The sequence below is a fragment of the Maylandia zebra genome, linkage group LG12 (assembly GCF_041146795.1).
Source record: "Maylandia zebra isolate NMK-2024a linkage group LG12, Mzebra_GT3a, whole genome shotgun sequence".
NCBI classification, from domain to species: Eukaryota; Metazoa; Chordata; class Actinopteri; order Cichliformes; family Cichlidae; genus Maylandia; species Maylandia zebra.
In genome coordinates this window covers 36,239,504-36,266,324 of record NC_135178.1, presented here as the reverse complement: position 1 = coordinate 36,266,324, position 26,821 = coordinate 36,239,504, and the positions used below count along the sequence as shown (strand labels likewise).

General features: G+C 40.5%; 1 protein-coding gene across 2 annotated transcripts in view; it reads right to left on the bottom strand.

Moving 5' to 3' along the window:
* cfap299 (cilia and flagella associated protein 299) overlaps positions 1-26,821 on the bottom strand; it is an 86,729-nt gene that overhangs the window by 11,676 nt on the left and 48,232 nt on the right. For both annotated transcript variants that reach the window (XM_076891195.1, XM_076891196.1), the window contains exons 4-5: positions 14,939-15,081; positions 1,083-1,212 (exon numbers count right to left, since the gene is read on the bottom strand). In XM_076891195.1, the coding sequence (XP_076747310.1) occupies positions 1,083-1,212; positions 14,939-15,081 (273 nt within the window). The remainder of the gene's footprint in view (positions 1-1,082; positions 1,213-14,938; positions 15,082-26,821) is intronic.

Here is a 26,821-nt window from a genome sequence, read left to right as displayed (position 1 = left end):
TTCAAATTTGAGCATCAAGGGGTTTTTTTCTCTCTAACTTTTACTTTGCCAAGCCAATCAAGCCATTGTCATAACTGAAAAATGACAACCCCTCCACCCCAACCCACTTTCTGGCAGGGATAGAAAAGCGGTCATGGAATGACAAAGGCAGAAAAACAAACAAGCCACCCCAAATGAGTTGATGTGAGCTTTGATTTTGGAAGGTTCTCCGGTGGCTCTAAGGCCACATGAGCAGCTAGTGAGCTCATGGCGGGTTAAAGGCCGGATGGTTCTGTGCTGCTCCATGTCGAGCCAATCTGGGCTGAGCTGAGCTGGGTTCTGGGCACACGGGTGGTTTGCTGTGTCTGGCTCCCAATGCCTTCGCTTGTGTTTTTAATAGACAGCCTGGTTGGGGCGGTGCTCGACCACAGCTAGAACACTGTGCTGCCATTTTGGCGCTTGGCCTCAAAAACGCAGTCCCCACAGCTCTGTCTGCAATTTCAAAATAGTTCAGCCCCACCAACTACTTCCCTACCCCCCAGCAAAGAAGGAAACTGGAGAGAAAAAAACATTAGGGAGTCGTTATTCTTCCAGGGCCCCTGTCAGCCTTTGAGTGTAGAGGAAGCACCTGTCTCGACCACTTGATCCTCCCTTCTTTGTGCAGGTGGAACACAAATATCTTTCCCTCCCACTGATTTCTTTATCTCTCTCTGTCTCCCCAACCTCTTCCCTTAGAGTGCAGTCTCTGAAGTAACTTGTGACTAGTTGAAAAACAAGCGATTTTCTTTGGAACATTTGCAGTTCGTTAAAATGGTGCAACAAAGTAAAAGGTGTTAAAGGTAACAAGAGAGGAAATGATCAGGATATTGGAGGTGCATCACAGTCATCTGAGCCAAAAGGACAACAAAATCTGTTTTCAGAAGCAGTCCGTTGTGCAGCAAAAAGAATTTAGAAAAGAGCCTTCTCCCTAAAACCCTTTTTTGCTCCCCTGAGACATTTTTACTGCGATGGAACAGGTGACCCGGTCTAATTAGCAGCACCATTTGTCTCCCTAGGTTTTAAAACCAAAGCAGGACAATAACAACAGCAACACAAAAACCTACCAAAGGGTCCAAATTCAGAATCTTTTTGTCCCTCTTGTTCTTAAAGAGAAGGCCGTTAGGGTCGTCATAAATCACCTCAAAGTTTGGGCTCGAGTTGGAAGTGGACACTTGCGTCTTCCAGTTGTAGTAGCTGTAAAAAAGAGGCAACAATAAATGTAAGATGATTGGGGTCATTTTATTTAAAGCTTGAATATCCTTTATATAAGGATTTTATATAATCACATGGGGTTACTGCTGCACTGATATACCACTGGTTTTCCCTGAGGCCAGCTGGAAAATGTTGCAATCTTGGCAGCAGCCGATGCTTGTGCGGACAGTGGAAGATGACTCCAACTTAAACATGATGGCACAGCTACCATCATGTTTAAGTGTCTTAAAGAAAACCAAAAGGGCTGGCATTATCCACCAAACCACCTGAATCCACTTTAGTGATGATCATTTTTGGGAGCAAAGGTATCTCAGGAAGTATTTTTTTTTGGAAAGGCAGAAGAACATCTGGCACTTTTTGAAGTGACAAAGTGTGGGAATGTAACTTATGAACCAGTGTTTTCCATTCTACTCACTGTCCTTTTGGGCTTCTGTTGTTGCTTTGAAGCTGCACAAGCATAGTGCTTAAGATCTCATTCACATAGGCCTAGAGACCCGTGCATAGAAATGCCTGGAGACATCCTGGAAACCCTCAATTGCTAGGCAAGAAAGGTGCATTTCCTGATTGCTTGTGAGTAGTTGACTGAACCTGCTGGGTGTCACTAGGTGAAAAAGGTCACAAAGAGGGTACTGCGGGAGAATACAAATTTTTCCCTATCGACCAAGACGTTTGTCAAGCGGTCATCAACTGGTCTCTAAGCCTGTGTGACTAAAACACAGTTTTAAAGCATGTAGGAGGTAATTTATAGCACTTGGTGGGGAGTGCCGTGACTTTTCTTTTGGAAAATAAAACTAATATGCAGGTCTGAACTAAAATGAAAAACAACAACAACAAACAGAAAACAATCATCATGACCATTTCTTCTGCATGACATCTTTCCTCTAACTCTGTAAATAATTGTTTAATTTGGGCATTTTTTTAGATTGGTTAGGCAGCATATTTGCAGCATTACTAGAAATAATCATCGAATCAAACAGTCAAAAGTTGAAAGCAGCATTGGAAAGTCACAGAGAGTGATCTCTGCATGACAAGAACACTGTAATACGTTTTATCTTAAATTGTCAAATAATGACTTCATATGTTACAAAGAAAAAAGAAAAGTATGAGAGTAGAACATTTTTTGCATGACTTTCTAAGACTTTATTAGGAGGAAACGACTGCTGCGTAGTTCTAGTGGTGCGTGCTACTCGACCCTCTGCTTTTTTTGTGGAACATTTCTCTTTATAGGCTCACGCAGCAGGAGGCCTTAAAATAAAGAAAAAGGACCACTTTGAGGTCATGACTTACCATGAGGAATAAAAAAAAAGATTGATGGATTTCAGAGCATTTCACAGCCACCATTATCATATTATTATTCAACAACAGGTTATAAAAGAACTCTGTTTTACAGAAAAGAAAGAAAAGCAACCTGCAGAGTAATGCAACTTTTATAATAGCGAGAAGTCTGTTTCCAATTTGATCTCTGGGATGCTGTTTGTGGGTTCGCCAAGCCAGGCATTAGAGTAAAGCTGGGACTAATAACCAAGTGAAACCAAAGACAGGTCTGAATTCCAAAATAAATGACTGATTAATTTACAGCATCCGACTGGATCCTGATCTGCTTTTAAGTTTTCTGCTATTTCTGATACAGCAGAACAAGAATATGCAACTTTTTGATGGAGCAAAAGGAACCAAAATGTTTGGACTTGCAGGTGAGGATAATTTGATAAGCATGTGCATAAAATTTAGGCTGTGATTTATTAGTATTTTTACATAATATGCATTGAGGTAGCATTTAACCCTCTCAGATGATTGATCAAAGAAACACTTCTCAAGCAGTGTCTTGGAAGCAAAGCGCTTTCTGATTAAAAAAAAGAATAAAACATCAAGTTAACATCCTTTAGCCATAAAATTGGAAGATCATTACCCTTTGTTAACATGAAATATGAGAGTTTGTGAGTTGAAAACATCTCATTATGATAGAGTTGAGTCCTGCATTGTTCCCATGTTGGATTTGGTTTCAGCTCAGCCTTTCAGTCGAGACGAGCCAGGCATGGAAATAAATAAAACAAAGGCACAAATTTCAAAATTAGTTAAACTTTTTTTTTAGAGAAAGAAAGAAAAAAAAAGCTAAACTAACCTTAAATGATGCCAGACTGAGCTACAATGCCCGGTCTGGAATTAATACGTGTTTAATTTACAACATATTTGTGTATTAAAACATGTATTCTTTGTATTGCACACACTGTAATTGGTATTTGATTGCTCTGAAATGTGATATTACTTTGAGAAGCTCAAAGGTACATTTTTTAAGTGTTAATACATGTCATGTAAGTACACACACATATATATAATGTAAAAAAAAGTATGCTCACTTCGCTCTACCTCTCATCTGTGACACTACAGCACCAACAATGAGCAACATTAGCCATGTTGGCTCAGCTTATTTACTTGCTAACAAACAAAAAAATTTCAACAATGGACCAGAAATGTTAACCACACAATGACCCACATCCAGTGATATTAGGCTTTAGTCACACATTCATAAGACCAGCTGGCAACCATTTGTCAAGCACTGGTCAGCAGGGAAAAATGAGTATTCCCATCTGGTTGTGAATGGTTGTTAGCAGTGACTATGATATGGAAGACACTGTTGACTGCAAACACTTGCCAACCTATCGCTAAGTAATAGTGAAGCTGTGAAGAATGCGTAGCAACTGGTGCTTTTTCAAGTTATACAACCCCTAGATGGTTAATCAGCGAGACAAATCAGCTTCTTCCATGCAGGCTTTGTATCAGAACCCTCTTAGCAACAGATTTCACTCAATGACAGCGAGCAACCACTTGCTAAGTGGTTGGGCAATACACCAAGTGACCCTAGCAACCAGGTCTCTGACTATTCTCCAAGTCTGAGGCCTTAACAATAACTATCGGCCTTCAAATATTTTTGCATAAGAAAATTGGTGAATGTTCTGGATAAAACCAGAATGCATGCTAAGAACATTAACCAGTTCAAGAATCCAAAAACAGGGTTTGCTGTTGTAAAAATACCATGTTGGTGTTAAAAAAAATGCACATATACTGGACACAGTGTCTCCCAGTACCCACAGATTCCAACAAAAACTCCACATGAGTTTGAAAAAAGTTGCCTTGGCAAGATGGCCATGCATGCCTTTGGGGTATCTCACAATTAGTCTGTGTTATATGTAAAATGTGTAGGTCTGAAAGTACTGTAAACCTCCATTCTTTCAGTGTCTTTGTCTGTGAGCTCCGTAAACGATCGTCTCAATATCTTATACAAAATATAATTTTCATTTAGTAAATTATGGTCCCAATTGTAATGGGGCCCCCTTGAAAGAGAATAAAACCAAGTGTGCTTTTCTGTGTGATTCACAAGTTGCTAGCCTGTGGGTGTGCAGTTTCTCAGTGAAGTCTATCCCTCACTCATTACACCCAATGTTGAAAGAAAGAAAATTATGGTGTTATGAATATACTCGACTCAAGCTTGTCAAATTTATTCTGGTGTTAGCAGGTAAACTAACATTAGTTAACATCATGCAGAAAAACGACAGATTTTTCTACTGAATGTGAATGGGGCACTAGATAGATGAAGAAATGTTTGGTTGGCTTCAGGGATCAAAGCCAATCCTTAGCTTGCCTTCATCTGGCTATTAGCTAGCTTGCTTACAAAAATGACCCAGCACATTTTTAAAAAAAATTTAAAATTCTAAACAAGCAAATAATCCCAGAATCCCAGAAAACAAACTGCATCAACAAGTTTTCAAAATCTTCAAACAGCACTAGTTTTTAGTGGTTTTTATCATTAACAATTGGCATAATTAGCAACACAACTCCATGTCACACCGAGTACCCAAAGGTTGCTTTACTGAGCCTTGGCTGGTCCCCAACAGCAGATCGTGGTCCAACTACAAAGATGGAGCTCAGGGAGAAGTCTGAGTATAAATCTGAGACGAGTTATATTATGATGGGGAGTTGAACAGGCTGATATTGCAGCAGCAAGCTGTTAACATGGGATAGTAACATAATGAAGGACTGCCAGCATTCTGCAGGCTATATTTCTCTGGCTGTGATGCATTACTAGAGCAGTGCATGATTAACAGTAGATATAAAGTATTAATGACCCACATTAGGTAAAATACATCTCAAAATGTTTGCATTTACACTGTAGGCCCCCCTATGATCTTTGAAATATCCTGGCAGTTTGGCTGACGTGAGGATGTTTTCTCCAGAACCTGTTTAAGAGCTAATCTCTAGTGGAACATAAAACTGCTCACAAAAAACTATTTGCATTTGAGCCATAAAAATATTTTCTCCCTGCAACATATAAAGCATGCTTGCTACAAATTACAAGCAAACATATAGTACAAGCAATATAAAATCCAACCATGTGGTTTTTCCAAAACCCACAGACCCCCACTATGCAATTTTGGGAAATGTAAATACATATTTCTGCAGAATGGTCAGTTTCTGAATAGCTATGAAAAGGACCAGGTATTCCAGCCAACAACAAAAGTGACTTTACTGCTCGTATCCTGGTAACATATTTTCCTGGATTGGATATTTGTCATATTCCAACAGACAGTTGATCTCCAATGTCAGACCCTGGAGGCTTGGTCTAGTATTTAGCATTGTGATAAAGACCCTGCTCCAGCTACCGAGGAAAGCTTCTGCCTTTAGACCAAGACAGAAAACAAAGGGCGTACGATACACACGGATGGTTAAAATGATTCTGTTAAATTAAAAAGAAATGTGACATAAACAATAAAAATAAAACATAGTTTAAATAACAGATAAAATGCTTGAAACATTGGTAAAAGATTCACTATGATGATTGGTCATTGACCTACACGAGGTATGATTGAATAGTTCTGCAAATCTTCCTATAAAAAGCAAAAATCTACACTGAGAATTTCTGCCTTCTCAGTGCGACATGAGCAGGTGTGTGAAGACAGGTGGTGTACTACAGGTGGTTCATGATGAATGTCCTCAGGCCATACATGGGTAGAACTCCCTCTTGGGGGATAAAGTCACTGTGCAAAACTCATTAATGGTGATGATCCTTGACACAAATTAGAGTTTTACACAGAAGTTGATGTTTTCTCTCAGCCTACACTTGAAGCTATTGGTTAAATTGCATATGCAGATGTGCAGATGGTCAGAATAGTTTATTAATTTAACTTTGGAGGAAGACAAGTGGACTTGTTTTTAGGGCTTTTACTTTGGAGTCATGATTCATGTTAACTTTAACAACTCACATGAAGACAGGATGGATCAGTGATGCTCAGAACACTTTCAAGATACCAGCCCCACTAGAGGTTAAATACCTGAGATGCCCCATCACCTTTTAGTGCTGAAGAAGCTTTTGGAGTGAGGTGAAATGTTTTCAAAAACCCAAAAAGGAAGCCCAGCTGCCTTCAACTCAAGTGCTTAAAACTACCATGACCTGGATGACTAAGAACCAAAACAGACAACACTCTGAGGTCTAAGTTTTTATAGGCGATAACCCAAATCCCAGTCCTAATTTTGTGTTACTGTGGCTTAACATCTCGGTCTCAGGTAAAATGATTATTTTATTGGTTACCTGACTGCCAAGACTTGGGAGAGACTTTTACCAAAACAAAAATGACATATTGTGATTGCCTAGGGTTAGATAGTGTTAGTGTCGGGGTCAGTGACCTTAATAGGTTAAGACTTCTAATGATGGGGGGCGATTGTGGCTCAAGAGTTGGGAGTTTGCCTTGTAATTGGAAGGTTGCTTGGTCGTTGTGTCCTTGGGCGAGACACTTCACCCGTTGCTTACTGGTGGTGGTCAGAGGGCCCGGTGGCGCCAGTGTCCGGCAGCCTCGCCTCTGTCAGTGCGCCCCAGGGTGGCTGTGGCTACAATGTAGCTGCCATCACCAGTGTGTGAATGAATGGGTGGATGACTGGATGTGTAACCAGTCCCCCTTAGGGACTAGTAAAAGCGCTATACAAATACAGGCCATTTACCATTTTTAATGATAATGTAGCAGGAAAAAAAGATTTTCTTTATTTATTTTGTTAGAAATTAACAATATAAAGAGCTACACATTGCTATATTTTGGTACTACTATTACAGAATAGCTGTCAGAAAATGTGACAATGAACAGCATCTGATGTTTCAGCTATCTGTCAGCCATTCCCTACCAGCTGTCAAAGTAATCTCCCTCTCCAGAAAACACATAATCTGGACGCCTCCGAACAGTCCAAACTGTGTGGGGAAATACACTGATGCATAAAATTATAAGGTATGAGAGGTCTGGCATTTTTTTCCAAGTTGCCAACAGAGCTGAATAAAGCATGTTCAGAATAGATTGCTGCAATGACCCAATTATGAAATACAAATTGAGGTTTTTCCTTTAAGACTCAGAAGATAATTACATTGTCCAAGATTTGCTTTCAGGCACATGCATCCTTCTTCTCTTTGTAAATTGGGCCTGACAGTGTTTCAGTGACTATTTATACCAAAATGCCATACAACAATTAACATTTTTTGGTCAACCACTTTTATTCCATGGTGAACCGCTTACTGGGACAGATGTGAGATATTTTAACACTGAACAAGAAAAAGACGGAAAGAGTAAAAGAAATTTTTTTTGAAGCAATGCCGAGAATTTTGTTCATACGTTTATTGGACCCACCTCCCTCGCTGTCCTATATGAACTCTCACTAGGGCAACTAACTGCATGGTCGGTGCACATTTGGTCACAAAGCTCCAGCTGCTGGATGGCACCACACCCAGACACATGGACCAGTAAAAGTGTGAGAACCTGGATTTGGTGGAAACAATGACGCTGCTCTCAGCACCGGTTCCTGGTTGCCTATGCATTTACAATGGCTGTTTGACACGTGCAGTGTGTCCTTTCACTTTCCATAGTTACCCTGCTTAGCTCTATTGTTATCTCCAGGCAGTCATTTTCCAGTGTAATGTCAACAGTCTCATTACAGGGCTCAGAGGAGCTGGATGATATATATCATAAAGTGCAAGTACTCAGCATGTGTATTCGTTCAGCTATTCTTTTCTTTAGCGGCTGCAGAATAAATAGTCTAGCAAGTGTTTCAGAAGTTAATGTTTCCAGTGTAAATCACAAAGGCCTTTTCAATGTTGAAAGGAGTAGTGTAATGTGCCGAAATTACTGTTAAACCTATTGGGAGTGTCACGGGCCTAGTTCAACAGCAAATCATGTCTATGACCATGTCCAGCTGACAGCTCTTTTAGCAGACACATAACTAACTGTCCGCCTACACACTCGATCATTATTTTTGGTTTCATCTAAGAATTTATTATGTTTATATTAAATTATAAAACATAGCTGTATAATGTGCTGTTAGAATTGAGTACTCAGGTGAACATCGTGTTGTTCTGGTGTTTGTTTGTTTTTTTATTAGAAGACGAGCTGTAAAACACACTTCTGGTGTATCAGTTTGACTAAAAAGCGTTTACCACTGACTGTACAGAAAAGGTTAACTTGGTGTCCATGACATCAACACTGCTTTGTATGTATTGTTTTAAAGCCTTGACTTAAACCTTTTGGATTTTGTTTTTTTGAAACCCAACACATGGATCTGACTGTGCTAAATGATAGCGTACCGTGCTACCATCATTATCTTTTTTATCTAAATGGGAACACAATTTACAAAATGAACATCAAAATTGATGATTAAAAATCATTTAGACCATAAATTCATTAGAGAAATGTTCACTGAGGCCACGCATCAAGTGAGCAGTATGGCCATTTTCTGATGGACTTCTACATAATTGAAGTTTTTTCTGCAATGCGAGGAGTTGCCCACTTAAGACCATTAGAAAAAAATGCAGTAATGGCACTTCATGTCCGCAAAATGTGGTCCAGTTCATCTTTTACATACAGTCTATGGTTTTTACAAAAGGGTTTTGTATATACAGTGGCTTGCAAAAGTATTCGGCCCCCTTAAACTTTTCCACATTTTGTCACATTACAGCCACAAACATGAATCAATTTTATTGGAATTCCACGTGAAAGACCAACACAAAGTGGTGCACACGTGAGAAGTGGAACAAAAATCATACATGATTCCAAACATTTTTTACAAATAAATAACTGAAAAATGGGGTGTGCGTAATTATTCCGCCCCCTGAGTCAATACTTGAACCACCTTTTGCTGCAATTACAGCTGCCAGTCTTTTAGGGTATGTCTCTACCAGCTTTGCATATCTACAGACTGAAATTCTTGCCCATTCTTCTTTGCAAAACAGCTCCACAACTGCCCTGTGACGGCCTCAGAGGTTGTCTAAGAGAATATTGGGAGCAACAACACCATGAAGTCCAAAGAACACACCAGACAGGTCAGGGATAAAGTTATTGAGAAATTTAAAGCAGACTTAGGCTACAAAAAGATTTCCCAAGCCTTGAACATCCCACGGAGCACTGTTCAAGCAATCATTCAGAAATGGAAGGAGTATGGCACAAGTGTAAACCTACCAAGACAAGGCCGTCCACCTAAACTCACAGGCCGAACAAGGAGAGCGCTGATCAGAAATGCAGCCAAGAGGCCCATGGTGACTCTGGACGAGCTGCAGAGATCTACAGCTCAGGTGGGGGAATCTGTCCATAGGACAACTATTAGTGGTGCACTGCACAAAGTTGGCCTTTATGGAAGAGTGGCAAGAAGAAAGCCATTGTTAACAGAAAACTATAAGAAGTCCCGCTTGCAGTTTGCCACAAGCCATGTGGGGGACACAGCAAACATGTGGAAGAAGCTGCTCTGGTCAGATGAGACCAAAATGGAACTTTTTGGCCTAAATGCAAAACGCTATGTGTGGAAAACTAACACTGCACATCACTCTGAACACACCATCCCCGCTGTCAAATATGGTGGTGGCAGCATCATGCTCTGGGGGGGCTTCTCTTCAGCAGGGACAGGGAAGCTGGTCAGAGTTGATGGGAAGATGAATGGAGCCAAATACAGGGCAATCTTGGAAGAAAACCTCTTGGAGTCTGCGAAAGACTTGAGACTGGGGCGGAGGTTCACCTTCCAGCAGGACAACGACCCTAAACATAAAGCCAGGGCAACAATGCAATGGTTTACAACAAAACATATCCATGTGTTAGAATGGCCCAGTCAAAGTCCAGATCTAAATCCAATCGAGAATCTGTGGCAAGATCTGAAAACTGCTGTTCACAAATGCTGCCCATCTAATCTGACTGAGCTGGAGCTGTTTTGCAAAGAAGAATGAGCAAAGATTTCAGTCTGTAGATGTGCAAAGCTGGTAGAGACAGACCCTAAAAGACTGGCAGCTGTAATTGCAGCAAAAGGTGGTTCAACAAAGTATTGACTCAGGGGGCTGAATAATTACGCACACCCCACTTTTCAGTTATTTATTTGTAAAAAATGTTTGTAATCATGTATGATTTTCGTTCCACTTCTCACGTGTGCACCACTTTGTGTTGGTCCTTCACCTGGAATTCCAATAACATTGATTCATGTTTGTGGCTGTAATGTGACAAAATGTGGAAAAGTTCAAGGGGCTGAATACTTTTGCAAGCCACTGTAGAGCTGATAAATGTATTTTACTTCTGTTATTCCAATTATTGAACTGCAAAGATTTTTGTAACTTAGAAAAGGTGAAACTGTTTGTGTGTATTACATGCATTACATGTCAACTGACATGTAGCCATTGAGTAAGAGCATACTGATGGGCAGCGGTAGGGGGTGAAACACACAATGCCTTTGTTCTTATGGTATTTAAAGAGTCGTCGCTGTCATTTTACACGCACATGAGATAGAAAGATGGTAAGAGACTGACGATGGTACTGACATTGGAACCCTCAAAAACAATCTATACCCATAAGCACTGGGAAGAATCTGATTGGATTTAACCCTGCCAATAGGGTATGTGTGTGCCATATGTGAAGATCAGCAAAGATGACATGAAATCTTCCCGCAAATATTTACCATGCTGGCTTTGATAAAACGTCCCACCGACCCCCACAAAGCCCAGGCACAACGCTTGAGACGGAGCCGCTAAATCACCTTCAGAGCTGGAACAGTTTCTCTTTTGTATTAAAACTTAATAAAATGGGACAGCAGTGCAAATATTTTCACAGCAGAAAATGAAGCCAGACACACAGGTGCACTGCAGAGGCCGAGCGTGGCGGCAACATGGTTTTGGCTCCAGAAGAGGCATGCGCTATATGTTTCAGTCGAGCTGATCCTTTAGATTCATTGTTTCAGTCTGTTGGCAAAGGCGTGCAGTGCAGGCAGGAGATATTTATATTATTCAGCAATTTAAAATGTTTGCGTTTGAACGACTTGTTGAAGAGTAAAGATGTTTTATACTTCAGATGAAAGAAGTTTTGTTTTCAGGAAGAGGCATGATTTCAAGTAGAACAAAACATAAACAATGTAAAGCAGAAAAACCAGTAAATCAATTAGGATTCCCATATAGTGAGCTGCTCAGCCTCTTAAAACTCTTGGCTAAACACAGGGCCTGAAGAGAGGGAGAGATAAAGAGAGGGAGGAAGGGAACAGCTAGAGTGCATAAACAGATGGTCACTTAGCTGGTGAACATTAAATAGACATCAGAGATGCTGTAGGCACATCTGGAGTGGCAGGAAGGTGGGTGCACAGAGCTGCAGATCTGTGGGTTAATTAGACCAGGGTCAGAACTTCAGTGCGTGTCTATGTTGGAAGCTCACAAATTTAACCTAAAAACACACTTTTGTCACCCTCCATTTGCAGTATTAGTGTCAGGTTTTGCTTTTATTTACTTAAAGGCTTACGCCACAGTTTCCCCTGAGGTGACAGTAAGTAGAGCAGAAGAGCAAATATTGTGTTTCTGGTTATGAGATTGTGTCTTGTTTACTAGTTTCTAGATGTTAAATTTCTTCTGAAGCAATTGGGAAAATCCCGTCCTTGACATACTTTAACCAGGTTTCCTCTGGAGGTCAGAGGCTCAGAACGTGTGTCCTTACAAATTATATTTATATGACCCACCTGCCGAGTGTGCGTGCTAAAATAAATCACATCCAGCATTTAGCTGAATATTGTTGCTGCTCTTATAGAATCCATGGAAATATTCAGAAGGATGGCTCGTTGTTTATGTACAAATACATTCACAGCTCTATCGGTCACATGACTGAGCACTTCCCATTTTTGCAACTCACATGTAAGAAATTAAACTGTGAAATGATTGTGCCTGTGTAACCAGATGTGATTTTAAATAGGAACTAAAGGTTGTAGTAAGATATAAGAGACGACAACTCTTCTCCTTTATTATTATTACTCAGAGGGGAAGTCGTATGTATTTAGTCTTGAATATCCTTTTCTTTCTTTTTTTCCAAACAGCACAGGCACCTGTTACACAAAGTTGGAAAGTTAGAAATATTTTCCACATCAAACTTGTGGAACAGATAAACTGTACATTTAACACATTTGGTTTTCAACGATAATGTTTTTTTCTCTAGTATTTTATATCTTTAAATCTTCATACTTTAGTCCAAGAGGACAGTACTGCTACTGCTACACCCCCATAAGGCTGCGTACGTGAACCTATCCACCCTTCCTTGCTGGAGATGGGAGGTGGAGGCCAGAGCTGGCGCTGGTGTCGCTGCCCTGTGTTCTTTGTGGCTATGGAGGAGGAGGAGGGACAGGATTCAGAGTCCTGCGGTGGGAGGTTTAGTGCACTGAGTGGGCAGCAGCTCCAGCATCTGCTCCCTCTTAGCGGCAACCACACTGGGTGTTATTGTTCCCGACAGAGATGAAAAAAAAAAAAGGGGGGGTGGAAGATGACATATGAGGGGAGAAAAGGGGAGCGGTAGCGAAGCATGGAAGGCAAGTTTAGAGAAGTTAAATAAAGACAAGGAGACGTGTAAATCTGATGAAGTTTTAGTGACTGAAAAATGAGTCGGAGAGAGGGAGCGGCAAGTCAGATGGGGGTGCGGGTCGATGGTGGTGGGGCGGGGTGGTGAGGGGTGTCTTAAAAGCATCATTAGAGAGAAGGTTTTACCTCCAGGCATGCTCACCCAATGACTCACACCTAGAGCTTGTTAGGGCTTCTACTCACCAGAGAGGAGGTCGAGTTCAAGGCCACAAGCGGGGTTGTGTGTCGGAACACGTGGTGAGAAATGGATAAATAAAACAACAAAGCTTCACATGTCTGACACTTTGGTTTCAAAAGGAAGGGGAAACCACTTCCAAAAATAAAACCCCAACTGTCATTCTTGTCTTCTGACTGCTGGAACAATAGCAGTTTTCTCTAAGACTGCCATTTAGCATTTTGAATATTGTTGTTGGACAATGTGCTTATGAAGCAGTTTTTGGTTCCAACAAACTACAGATGCTGTTTACAAATTCCAAACTTTTTATTAATATACTCAGTATTTCTTTGTAACCACATTAAAAAGACAAAAACGTCATGATTATAATATGTTGTCCTCAGTGATGCAGCCTTGTTGGTGGGGTTCACACATGAAGACGGAAAGTTGTTTATAAAAATGTTGAAAGTAGAAAAATGAGATTCACAGCATGAAAAACAAAGCAGAATTTCAGCGTGAAAAGCTATCTACATTAGGATGTTATAGACCTTGTTCTGTCACCGAGGTCAAACAGGCTGTGTGCCGTTTGGCTGAACTCTGAATAAAACCACGTATTACACTCTCATTCTCACCCTTCTCCGGTTGTGTCTGTCCTTTTGGGATTTCTCGCACGTATCTGAAATGTTGGTAAGGTGTTAGTCTGCATGAATATGTGGAATGTGGGAATGGTTTTGGCTCTGGTAATCTGCTGACAGCTCTCTGTGTAAACAGCTATCCTGATAGACCAGGAATTATAAAGATGTCACCTGCCTTGCTGAATAGTAGAGTGGAGATTTTAGCTTACACCTGTAAGGTCAGCAGTTCATTGATGGCTTGTTCTGGGATTGTGTGACCGGTGCTGACCCTCGAATTGTCAAACGTACAGTACACATGTATGACTGAAAATGTGTTAGTCTAACTTTGGTGACTGATAAATAAAAGCACAGAAAGTCACTGTGGGTTAGTGAAATGTTCCCATCCCTTCACCCTTAATGAAACCTTACTTAAACCTTACAGAGATGCCACAGTACTGACAGCTGGTTTTGAATTAAATTCAAGGACCCTAACTTTAATGTGATGCTTCTCCATTCCTCTGTTTTTGTCACTCTATCTTTGCCTTCTCCAACAAATTCTTCCGGGAGATTTGGCACAGTGGAAAACAGAATTACAAACAAAGAGGAAGACCTAAAAGGAACCTGTTTAAAGGAACTGTGTCCAGGCCCCCCACGAACTAAAGAGCAATCTAAAACGCTGTCACACTGAAGAAACTGGATTGTCTTCAGTTTGTTTTACAGTCATCAGCTATACATTAAAAATAATCTCATGATCTCAGTCTGTTTAAATCGAGACTTCAGTCACGTCTGCGTCAGCCAGAGAAGTTCTGCACTTTGGCAGCTCTACTTTATTATTATTTATTTATTCTACATTTTCAGCTCACAGCAGCTTGCTCTGTATGTATCAACCATACTGTGCTTTTTAAAGAGCTCCTTCCAAACCTATATTGGTGTCTCACGACAATGTGAATTTTTATTCTTGGATAATATGATTTCCTTACACTTCAAATTTTGTCAAATCCCACCTGAGTAAAGGCTTCTTAAACCAATGTGGACATGTTACAATGGAAGGAGACTTACCATAAATCTGAGCGTGCTGGCATGAGCCTCTTCTTTCCACTGAAATATGGTTCAAAATCTTGGGTCTTGAGTCTGTGGGTGTAGTCTATATAGCCAGATACTTCCTGTCCAAGAGTATTATGATCCCTTATGAAAATGACCGACTGTAAAAAGAGAGAAAAAGAAGGAAACCCTCTGTGTAAATAATCATGACCATCAAACCTCTCCTGAGTAACAGCCAGTGAGGAAAAAGTCACTTGTGGAAAGATAGAAGGGATCTGTTACAAATCCTCCCACTTTGAAATATAAAGGGTCGTGTTTTACTTTGAATCAGGTTCAAATCAGCAATGAGTCCAACTTATGTTATACTTCAATAGGCCTCGCTTGCAGAAGTGGGATGTCTACAAAATATCCTGCTCAGATACTAGCGTGGGACACGGTCTGAGTCCTTCCACTTACAGTAACTAAAGTCTGAGTTCCGTTCCAAAACACCTACAGCTGGGGGAAGAATGTACTTTTAAATGACATAAAAAATGAAGTGCTTAGTTAAAACTTGATGTTGTGTGTCATATAAGGACTCTTTGGTGGAAAGGGAGGGAGAGTCAAGTCAGAAAAAACCTATCCCGTAGAGGGAACCCTCTCTCATTGTTCCACTTGAGGTTTCGCTTTTTTTTTCCTTATCCAGATTTCAGGGTTTAAGGACACAGGGTGTCATGTGTTGTGCATATTGTAAGCTCTTTGAAGCAAAGTTGTGATTTCAGACCAAGTCAGTCTAGTAAAATTACATGAAAATGACAGACCCATGCCTTGATGTTTAAAGTCTTTGGACTTGGTCTGAAACAATTGAAAACCTACCAGACAGGCATAAATCAACAACTCAAGAGGGGTCCTATCAGGCACACAGGCAATCACCCTTTACAGTAGACTTCTAACAGCAGGGTTGCCAGTACATTACATTTATTTATGTAACAAAACAGTGTAGGCCTTGACAGAGACCACCAAAACTGGGAGCAAAATATAAGCTGAATGCCTGTTTAGCTTAGAATACGAAATATCGCCTCTGTCAGTGCGCCCCAGGGTGGCTGTGGCTACAATGTAGCTGCCATCACCAGTGTGTGAATGTGTGCGTGAATGGGTGGATGACTGCATGTGTAAAGCGCTTTGGGGTCCTTAGGGAGTAGTAAATACAGGCCATTCACCATAACACAGGATGTGCAGGCGACACTTGGGCCACCTTAACTCAAACACGATCTGATTAAAACACCATGAACAGGTTTGGATTCTTCACTGCCAGCAAAACACATACTTCTAAGGACAGCTTCATGACTGCTCATCATGTCTTTGAAATTAGTTCAAACTAGACACAACCTGAGAAAAAAGATGATGACGAATGGTTCCGTCACTGGAATCAGACAAAGCAAATGGAAGCCAAGTTGTCCAAACCCCCTCAGGCGACAGCCGAACATGAAATGATCTTTTCATGTCGATTCGATGGTTTCGATAACACAGGATGACAATGCGTGGAAAGAACTGAACAGGAGACACACTCAGGTGTGAAGAGGTTGTTTTGTCTGCCATCACAAAGACAAGAAAGCAGCTTTTCTTTCTGTCTTTTCTGCCTCGTCTTGAGATAGGAGAAGTCTTTTTGTGGCCGACTTGTTTTGTTTACTCTGAGCATGAATGAGTCCCACTTCTCGGCCTACAGTAACACAGTAAGAGGATCCTTGTGGAATACCTCAGCTAGTGATATCACATTTGTATAGCTGTCAGGACACGGGCCATCTGCGGATCCCTTTACTAAAAAGGCATGAGATAACTAGCACTCCAGAGCTCAGACGAAAAGAGGGCTGCTTTCTCTCCACCTCTCAAACGTTTAAAACAGATGCTATCAGGTTCACAGCTGGCTGGAGGACTGAGCCATATACCCTATCTACTGGCTTCTGTCCTCCTGCAGCCAGCCTTGAAAAGACATCATCAGGTGGACCCAGCAAAGACAAAGATGGTCAGAAATTCTGATTAAAACAATAACAGTTTAGCTTGTCTTTGGGGTGCAAACAAAAAAAAATAGTCCACAATTTTCAGTGTCCTCAGTTTCACACTGTAACACTTAAAACGTCTCATTTTTATACAGCCTTCAGCTCTTAGATGTGTTCAGGTCTTGTCAATCTGAGTGGACGTAACTGCAACAAGGTTATATCATGATATTAACAATACGCATTGTGTTGAGTTGAGTAACTGTATTTCAAGACTCTAGTAGTTACACTAAAATGTGACTAAAATTTTAGAATTACCAACAAATGCAACAGTATTTTAAATGTTTTGCTTACTTAGCATTTCTCTTTCTGTAAAAGTTTATTTTTTTGTAGTATAACTTCTTAAGAAAATAGTCTTTGACATAAGTTTCTGGAAAATTAGAACTGAAAATTATATCAAATCAATATGGTCCATCCATCAAAAACAAGCCACTGCATATTTCTGGAACTAGAATTAGGTGGGTAAAGAGCCATTTCACTCACAGGTCGCAGGGAAAGCAGAACAAACGAGTCAGACTCTATTATTTGCTCCAAACAAGCAACATGAGTTTCCAGCCGCCTTGTAGGAGGGAGCAGGGGGACCTCCACCTTACACCATGGAAAACAAGTGGAGGCCTTACATCACCTGCCAGCAATTACCAAGAACAGGTGCTGTGACCTCACAGGGCGGCGAGTAAGGGGCCCCACTTTATGGCAAACATCAGTCTATTTAATGCTTGAGCAGCTGAGCGCTGAACTAGTCTCAGGTAGAGATTCCAGCCTTTTGTGATACTCAATATTCAGTTTGAAACTCTTTTTTTTTTTTTTTTGTACGCAAGTGAAGTATTACCTGTGGCCACGAAACACAACAAACCATCTACAAGTTCTTTTGACTATACAACCTTAAAAAAGTCCAAATAAAAGCACTTCCATACAAAAGTAAGCATGTTTGTTAGTAAGCAGGATTTTTGAGGTTTGTGACAAATTGAGAGGAACTCAATACCTCCTTGACACACACATGTAAATTACTCCACATGCTGTTGGCCTTTCTTTCAAAGCCCCATGGACGTACAGTTTGAGAGGGCTATACAAAATCAAATCACATCAAACAGAAGCTGACAGGTCGTCTTCCTTTGTGCTTTGACAATGTTCTACAGGTGGGGACACAATGGCCAGACCACTTGAAATCCTGTAGAGGAGCATGAGACATCTGAATGTGTGTGTGACTGTAGATGTTTGCCTGTGTAGTGGGTACGACACAGAAAGAAAGAAAAATGCCAAATTAGAGCTGAATAGAGCTAAGTGGCAACAAGGAAATTGAAGCTTCGATTTTAGAAGCCACTTAAATATGTCTGTAGGATAGATGGAGGCAACCATAGATCAGGAGATCGAGAGAGTTGTCCAGTAATCGGAACATGAGTAGTAGAAGCGCCCAGCTGGAGAAGAAAAGTTTCATTTCCAATAGTTTGTGTTTTGCCCCATTTGTTACTTATAACCTTTTAACGCTTTTCTTTTACTTCAACCCAGAACTGGTTTGATCCTGGTTCTGATGGAGGTCTCTTCCTCTTAAATGGGTATTTTCCTGTCCAGAGGGTCACCAAGCACGTGGTCAAAGGAGCGATTGTTGGGGTTATAGAGTTTTACCTTGCAATATGAAGCACCTTAAAACAAGTGTTTCTGTGAACTGCTGCTATAAAAATACAACTGCATTGATTAAAATATTTGAATATACTATATATAAATATAGTTGAAATGGCTGGTGAGTGTTATTATCTTTTGAAGTACCACATATCCTTTAATCTAATGATTCCTTATTTAAATTTTAAGTCAACATTGCTTTTGGTCAGTCAATGAGTGACATCTGAGAAAACGCAAAATAAAACAAGACGAAGCACATTAATTCACTTCAATTCAATTTTATTAATACAGCACCAAATCAAAACAACAGTCGCCTCAAGGTGTTTTATATTGTAAGGTAGACCCTAAAATAATACATACAGAGAAAAACTCAACAATCATATGAACCCCTTTGAGCAAGCACTTTGTCGACAGTGAGAAGGAAAAACTCCCTTTTAACAGGAAGAAACCTCCGACAGAACCAGGCTCAGGGAGGGGCGGGGCTATCTGCTGCGACCGGTTGGGGAGAGAGAAGGAAGACAGGATAAAAGACATTAATTAATCAACTCGGCATTCAGTGGATCTGAACGGTTTTAAATCTAGCGACTGGACTGTAATTCCCTGTGTGTAGGGCTGGCTCTGATGTATTTTACTTGTTGTGTTAGGTAATAAGAGAATACATAGGTAAAGCAAAGAATTCATATTGAAAAAACAAGTGTTCCACTAAAAATAAGAAACAGAGTAATAAAATAGGCTGTAATGTAATGGTCTCAAATAGTGAAACAGCAAAATGTATTATCTTTTGCACGTTGTACACAATCTCACATAAATAAAATCATATCAGTAAACCTGTGTAGAGAACTGATTGTTTACTACCACCTTCACCAACCCCTCTCCCCCATCCCAAACACACACACACACACACACACACACACACACACACACACACACACACACACACACACACACACAACCAACCTGTCTGAAGGCCCTCATGGCCCCCACTTCCCCCATCCTTCAGCCCACACCCACATGCCCCCAGTCCCTGGGAACAATCCTGCAGTGTCAGGGAGCCGTGCAGGTGTCTTGCGGTGTCAGCTGCCATACTGTTTATTATTGGTAGGCTACGCTTTAGGAGGAATCCCGGGCCATCACTAACAACTGTGTAAATTTGTTGGGGTAAGGAAAACATGGCCTGTACTGCAGGAATGTTTTGAGGTGAGAGCCCTTTTTTTGGCTTTACCCTTGTCCCCTTTCTTGAGAAACATATGTGTGTTTGTCAGAGGGTTTAAGGAGGGGTTCAGGAGTAGGATAAGGGGGGGGGGGCTCATTGCTTATTTGACTTGGAAGTGACTTCACACAGGCTGCTTGTGTAATAGATGCAATGGCAGAAACCATATGTGGTGAGGTGTGTTGCATCTGTGGGGATCTACCCGAATTACACATCCTGTGGGACATGTGATCCAGAGCCCGCGTTCACTTACTTGAAGAGTGTAGGCAATGAACCAGGTCAAAGCAGTCAGTAACCTACATTAGCCGGCACTAATGGCAGTGACTTAAAAAAAAAAAAAGAGAGCAACGCTAACAACTTACTCAATAATCTTAGCAACCAGGCTATGTGCATGACATGCTAATCGTTCCAAACAGCTTTGCTTCTGAAAAGGCTTCACCAAATCTGAACTGGCCTGATAATAATGCCATCCATCCATTCATCCACCCATCCATCCTCTGTAACTCATGCTGCTGGGCTGTGGAGCAGAAACCTGAATAGAGAACCCCCCCCCCTCTCTTTTTAGGTTTAAGAGTTTAAGTAAAAACATTATACTAATATATATTTTGTTGCAAAACAGTAGACAGACACAAGGACAGTGAGGAGAACGAAAAACACAAATACAAAACATGCAAACACAGGAGAAAGTATGAGTCATTGTGTATTTTTACCCCAGGAGGCACAAACAGGTCCTCTATCCTCTTATTATAAGTGGAGAGCGGGTGGAATCTGAGTCAAACTTCAGGTTTCTGGGCATCCACATCTCCGCTGATCTCACTTGGGCCCACAACACCATCGCCCTGATAAAGAAGGCCCAGCAGCAGCTGCACTTCCTCAGTGTCCTGCGGAAGAATAACCTGGACCAGAAGCTGCTGCTGGCCTTCTACTGCTGCTGAATGGAGAGCGTGCTCTCCTCCTGCCTGGGTGTTTGGCACGCAGGGGCCACTAATGAAAACAGGAAAGCCTTAGAGGGTAATTAACACCGCCCAAAAAAAATCACTGGCTTCCCTCTGCCACCCCTGGAGACCATCGCCAGATCCTAATGTCTCAGGAAAACCAGGGCCATCACAGGTGACCCCTTGCACCCCGCCCACCACCTGTTTGACCCGCTGCCTTCTGGTCAGCGCCTCAGGTCAATCAGGTCCCACACCTCCAGACTCACAAACATCCTTTTCCCCTGGGCCATTTGGGCTGTTAACAAACACAACCCCCATCCCAAACCCCACCCCTGCCCACCCACCTCACCAATCTGAGCCATGGTGTGAGTAACCTTCATCACTCAGGCGAATCACACACAGCCTCCTTCAGACCAAGTCTTTTCTTTGCATTACCTCTGAGTACTTTGCAAGTATTTTGTTCTCCAATGTGTGCCTTTCTCTTATTTATTTATATATATATATTTATGTTGTTTTGGATATATCCCTCTTGATTGTATACATTTTCCTGTTTGCTATTCTTCCTGCTGTTTACTACTTATATTTTATTCCAGAGCAGTTGTTGTGGAGTACCTACAATTTCGTTGCACATGCATGTACAATGACAATAAAGGTCTATTCTATTCTATTCTATCTTGTTATTGTGGCTCACAGCAGCCTTTTTTAATCAAATTGTGATTTTTCTTTCATGTATTCCCTGCAGACGAATCACTTCTGGTAAAGAATAATTGACCTCAGTAATGACCCAAACCCTAGCACTGAATTCTAATGCTAACCTAATGTTGAAGGCAGGCAGAAAGCATGTTTTGGTTTGGGGTTTTTTTGTAAAAACTGCAAATAGATTTGATGTGCATCCCTCAGAATGATTATTATCTTTTGTCACAATTGCCAGGGTTTGGAAGAACAGCACAGAGGTTGGGGTTGAAGTCATCACCTATGATTAAACTACTGAGACCACAAAAAATACTTACATGGTTTAAATTGCTATGAATTCATTCTACGAGCCAGCAGCTGAATTCAGTGTGTATCAGAGCTATTTTGAAGAGACTTTAGGTAACAAGCTACAAAAATACCACAACACAGAGACATCTAATATATGCAATGATTAAAATGTGTTAGAGTTTGCGTCTTACAAGAGCAAGTACAAGAGCAGAGGGTTGTGAACTGTTTGTGCATTGCTAGCCATAATCTGTTGAAGCAGTCTTTAGCATACCCTTTCATCACAACCCTCAACCACTGATATACTGCAGCCACCCTTTCCAGTGAATGTTGCTGCATTAACCCACAGCCGAGTGGAATTTTAAAACAGGTCTATAACTACAAAAATAATAAATAAATAAAGCTGGTAACTTCTGCTCAGCAGCTTTAATGGGAACAACTTCTATTCTACACCTCGCCATTTTCGTCTTATCATGTTATTGGCTTATCTTACCTTATAGAAAAATAAAATCTTTAATTTACAGATAAAAGATGTAATTGCCTTAACAGACGCTGTAGTATATGTATGCAATAAGGATTGGAAATAATCAAAAGACATTTCTTTTTTTCTCTCACTTATAATTACAGGGTGTGTCTCTAGACAGATGTCTTGGCACCGGATGCAAAAATGCACAAGTGAACTGTTCAAAAGGACTTCAAGCTCTACACTGTGGTTTAATGTTATATCTGTATTCACTTAAGGCACTGCACAAAGGCTGGTCAGGCCACACAAAATGGTACAAATATTTTTTAAATGATTGTATGAAAAGCACCGAGCTAAAAGAGTTTTAGATCGTCACAGAGTGTATGCACACATGCTTTTGTTGCTAAAGACCATAAAAATGTCCAAAAGTGCACAAAAGACAGAATACAGTGTTTTGAAGTCATGCGACCTAAGGTCCAGAATAAATTTTTTATAATGCACAGTATGTTTGGATATATTTTCCTGGACATGCATGAGATTCTAGGTGGATGTTAAAATACAGGATATCTAATTCTGGTTTAGACGTCATTTCTGAAAAAACAAAAAACAAAAACAAAAACATGTGTTTACTTTATTTGCTCTTCAAATGCATCCATAAACAGATTACATGACTGTTTGCGCAAGAAATGAAGTAAATAAATCCAGAAACAGGTGTCCTGCTGTTGAGCTTTCTAAACACCCAACAGTGGACAGCTACACCCACTGAGGTTAGCCGTACGGGCAGAACAACTATGGCCAAATACCAAAGAGGAAGCGGCTCAGTCAGTCAGCAAGGAAAGGCAAGGCAGCTAGCTCAACCCTTGGCTGCATTGGCCTCTGTCTTTTTGGAGAACCCGCCAGTAAAGCCATCACCACAAAATAAGTGGCTTGAACCCACACACTTCAAATTACAGGGCACTCGAAATCAGAAAATGCTATCCTGCTTTTTGCAATTGATGTTTTAGAAATTCTATTAAAACCTCCTCAGTTGGGCCCACGGTGCAGCTCTGCAGTTTTTCCTCTGACTGCATCAGTTCATATCGACTGGAGCCACTCTGAGTGGAGTAGACACAACTGTAGACACAACTCAATGAAAACACTGTAGAAAACCCAATATATCAGTTTAGTTTCTAATCTGGAACTAAGAAGGGAGCGTGTATGAGCAGTAAATGCAGGCCTATTATGAACAAGCCGCGTTCTTTTGCAAGATCAACATCAGTGAATCATCTGCTATGCACCTCGATGTATCAGGAAGGAGTTAAGTTTAAAGAAAAGGCTTTTACTGCTGCTACTTCATGATGGCCAAAACGTCACTGTTAAATTAATAGACAGAAAGACAGTAAAGTTTTAGAATTACTCTGCAGCCTGCTAAAGAAGAGAAAAAGGTTTGAAATATTTGGCAGGTGGCATACATTTTCCTGTTCCCCACAACTGCAGCTGATAAAGGCCTTCCCCATATGGAGAGTAAGCTGTCAGCCTGACAGGTGGCATCACTTACAGCGCTCGGTGCAGTGCCCTGTAACAGAAACAGGGTAAAGTTTCTACTCCCGAGAGGAGAAAAAAATCCTGGCCCTACAGTAAATTAGTCGCATGCCTGAATTCAGAGAGGAATTACGGGTTGAGAATAGCGGGCGGGTCTGGCACATGTGGTCGCAACACAAATCAGTCAAACGCCATCTCAGCTACGGATTTCAGACACCAAAGTGACCATGCGAGGCATATCTTTTCCCTCCCCTCCACTCCTACAATCATTTTCCACATTCCACTGGCTTTTAAATTACCAGTGGGAAGAAGAATACAAGTTTAGCCCAAAATATATGTGAGAGTAGTGCAACAAAGCTGTTTGTCCACTAGCAAGTTTGCAAATCACAGTCTAAAAGAGCGATGGTGTCATTAACTTTGTGGCCACTTTAATCCTATTTAAGTAGAGATAATCTTTTATTGTGCAAATTCTACGCTAAACCTGGTTGGCTGACACAACCGTCCATGTATAGAAGGAAAACAACATTTCTTTAAGCCTTCCTACTTTACTTCTACTTTAAAACATCTAATATTCTTTAAGTCTCGGTGCAAACAAGGTGTAAATCTGCATGTCTTAAACCTGAAAAAATCCTCAGTTTATGACAGTTTGCTTCAGCAGTAACTAAGAAATTCAAGATTCCACATCCATAATGACCAGTGCTTTTTATATTTTAAATTGCAGCATCATCGTTTATGCAACATCTGTATCGAATATAGTTGATGAAGACATTGTGACATCACTGGAAAGCAAGGTCCAGCTGTGAAAACTTGAGGTCCACATTTAGGTTACCAACATCTTGGTGTTTGCAAACTGGATGCAATGAGTGAGGGGCGGATCTGACTGAGAAACAAAAAGCATACCCTGCTTTATCGTCCATTTTCACTCTAATGGGGACTATGATTTACAAACAAAACATATACATTAATTTTTAAACTAGCGAATGGGTGAACAGAAAGTTTTCTCAGGTTAAATAGCAAGAAAGCCAGAGGACAGTTTCTCATAAACCCATATACAATCAGACATCTTAACTGCAGGAGTACCCCCACGCCCCCGGTTAAAGACAGTTCAAGGCACAGCAATGGGATTCATTTTAGACTATTTGATTGTAGCAAAAATATTCATAATTTTTATGTTGTAAAATTGTTATTAATATTGATATTGATATGTACATTTACCAAAATACATGTGGTGGGCTGACCAAAGGCACCTTTTTGTAATCTTTGTAAGCTTTTGTAAGCTTTTAAGGTAGGACAGACAAAAACATCTAATTTACCCATAATTTCCTTCGGGATTAATAAAGTATTCTGATTCTGATTCTAATCGCCCATCAATAGCTTCAGTTTTCAAAACCACACTCTACCTTCATCTGTTATATGTAATCTTTTGTTAAATATTCAATTTGTCTAAGATAAGACTCAGAGTTTTACTTATTAATACAGCATAAATAAACCTTTCAGCTTGACTTGACTACTGCAGTAGTCACTATAATACTGTAACATTGCTTCTTATTGTGTAATTACCTCAGCTTTACACTTTACAGAAATCCTTGCATACCACGAGTCATCTTAGAGTTATAGTTTAATCTTGCTTCCCTCCAATCAGTTTTTTAGGGCAGTTATTCATATTTTTCCTGCAAATTACATACATGACGATTGATTTTTATTTTTGTAACTTCTTTTGGGGGTTTTAACTGTAACAGTGACATTTACAACTCTATCCATCTTTCAAGAAATCTCATTTTTCCAGGTCAGTTCAGGCCTCCACTTCTGACCACATGCCCATCGTTGGCACAGACATTAAGAAAATCTTTCAGTGTTCTACAGACCAGAAGTTGCTTTGCAAACACAGGTATTTTCTGTGCTCTGGGCTTCTTTAGGAAACAGTTTTATTTTGAGACCCTCCCTTATTAAAACAAGATTTTTATCATCTGTACCAAAGACTGCAGGGTACAAACTGTGGTACACCACAACTAGCAAAACAGTCATGAAGTTCAGATCAAATATACTGAGGATGTGATTCAAAACTTGAGCATAATATGAGCATATTCATTGTTAAGAGTGATGTTGAAGGCCCCACCCTATTTTATTTTATTCAAGGGTACAGAATACAGTATAAATAAAGAGAAAGCCCTTTAATAAGTTCTAGAAAATACACAAACCTCTATTATCTCAAATCATTACTGATCATCTTTAAGATCTGGTGCATTAGGGGCCACGAAAACCAAGAATTTTTTGTTTCTATAAATTGCATCTCCTTGTGATTTCGTGATATAGAAAGTGGATCACATGGAAACTGTATTTTCTTGACAGGATTATTATTATTATTACAAAAGATGAACACACCTAAACACAAAAAGAAGAACTTCCTGACTTACTTCCAGAGATCTGCTTGTGCAGGTGCATGAAATTACCAACAGCTTATGAGCAAGCATTTATGAAAATCTGAGTCCTTGAGAACCTGTTCATGAATGCCTGACACACAAAACTTGAGGTTTTCTTGTCTTTGTTTTTCGGTGGGAAGCTGCTCAGAATGTAAGCTGCTGTGTTTTCTTGGTGGAACAAAGGCGAAGACCTTCAGGTAACTGTAGCCGTGCTGAGGATTTGATTTCTTATACATCTATGTGAAAATGGGCCATGCAAGCAATGTTGTCATCTGTGCTACATGCTGTACCATCTGTAACAACTGATTTAGTGCTGTGAAAGAACAAAGTTGTTTTCACTGAAAGAGTTATGATAAAAAGGGACCAGGAGAACCTGAATGACTGAATGTTGCACAAACTAGTCAGTAACTTTCTGTGAACACCGCTTTCTCAGCTCTGTCACATGTGATGAAGACAGTTTGCAGTGTAAACTATAGGGTTGAAGCCAGGAGGAAAAGAAGAAACAATCGAAAAACCTCACGTTTCAAATTTGAATGCATTTCAAACAATATCTAAACACAAATGTAAATGCATGTGACCGGCCCGTCAACATCAGCCAGGCTCTAACAACATGCTAAGATGGCCAGTAGTTACTTAGTTTTTGTTTTTTCTTCTACCGCAGTGGATGCCTCCACCTGCACCTCCACCTCTCCCTAGCATGCTCTTCTGTCACACCTGCCTCCTTCAC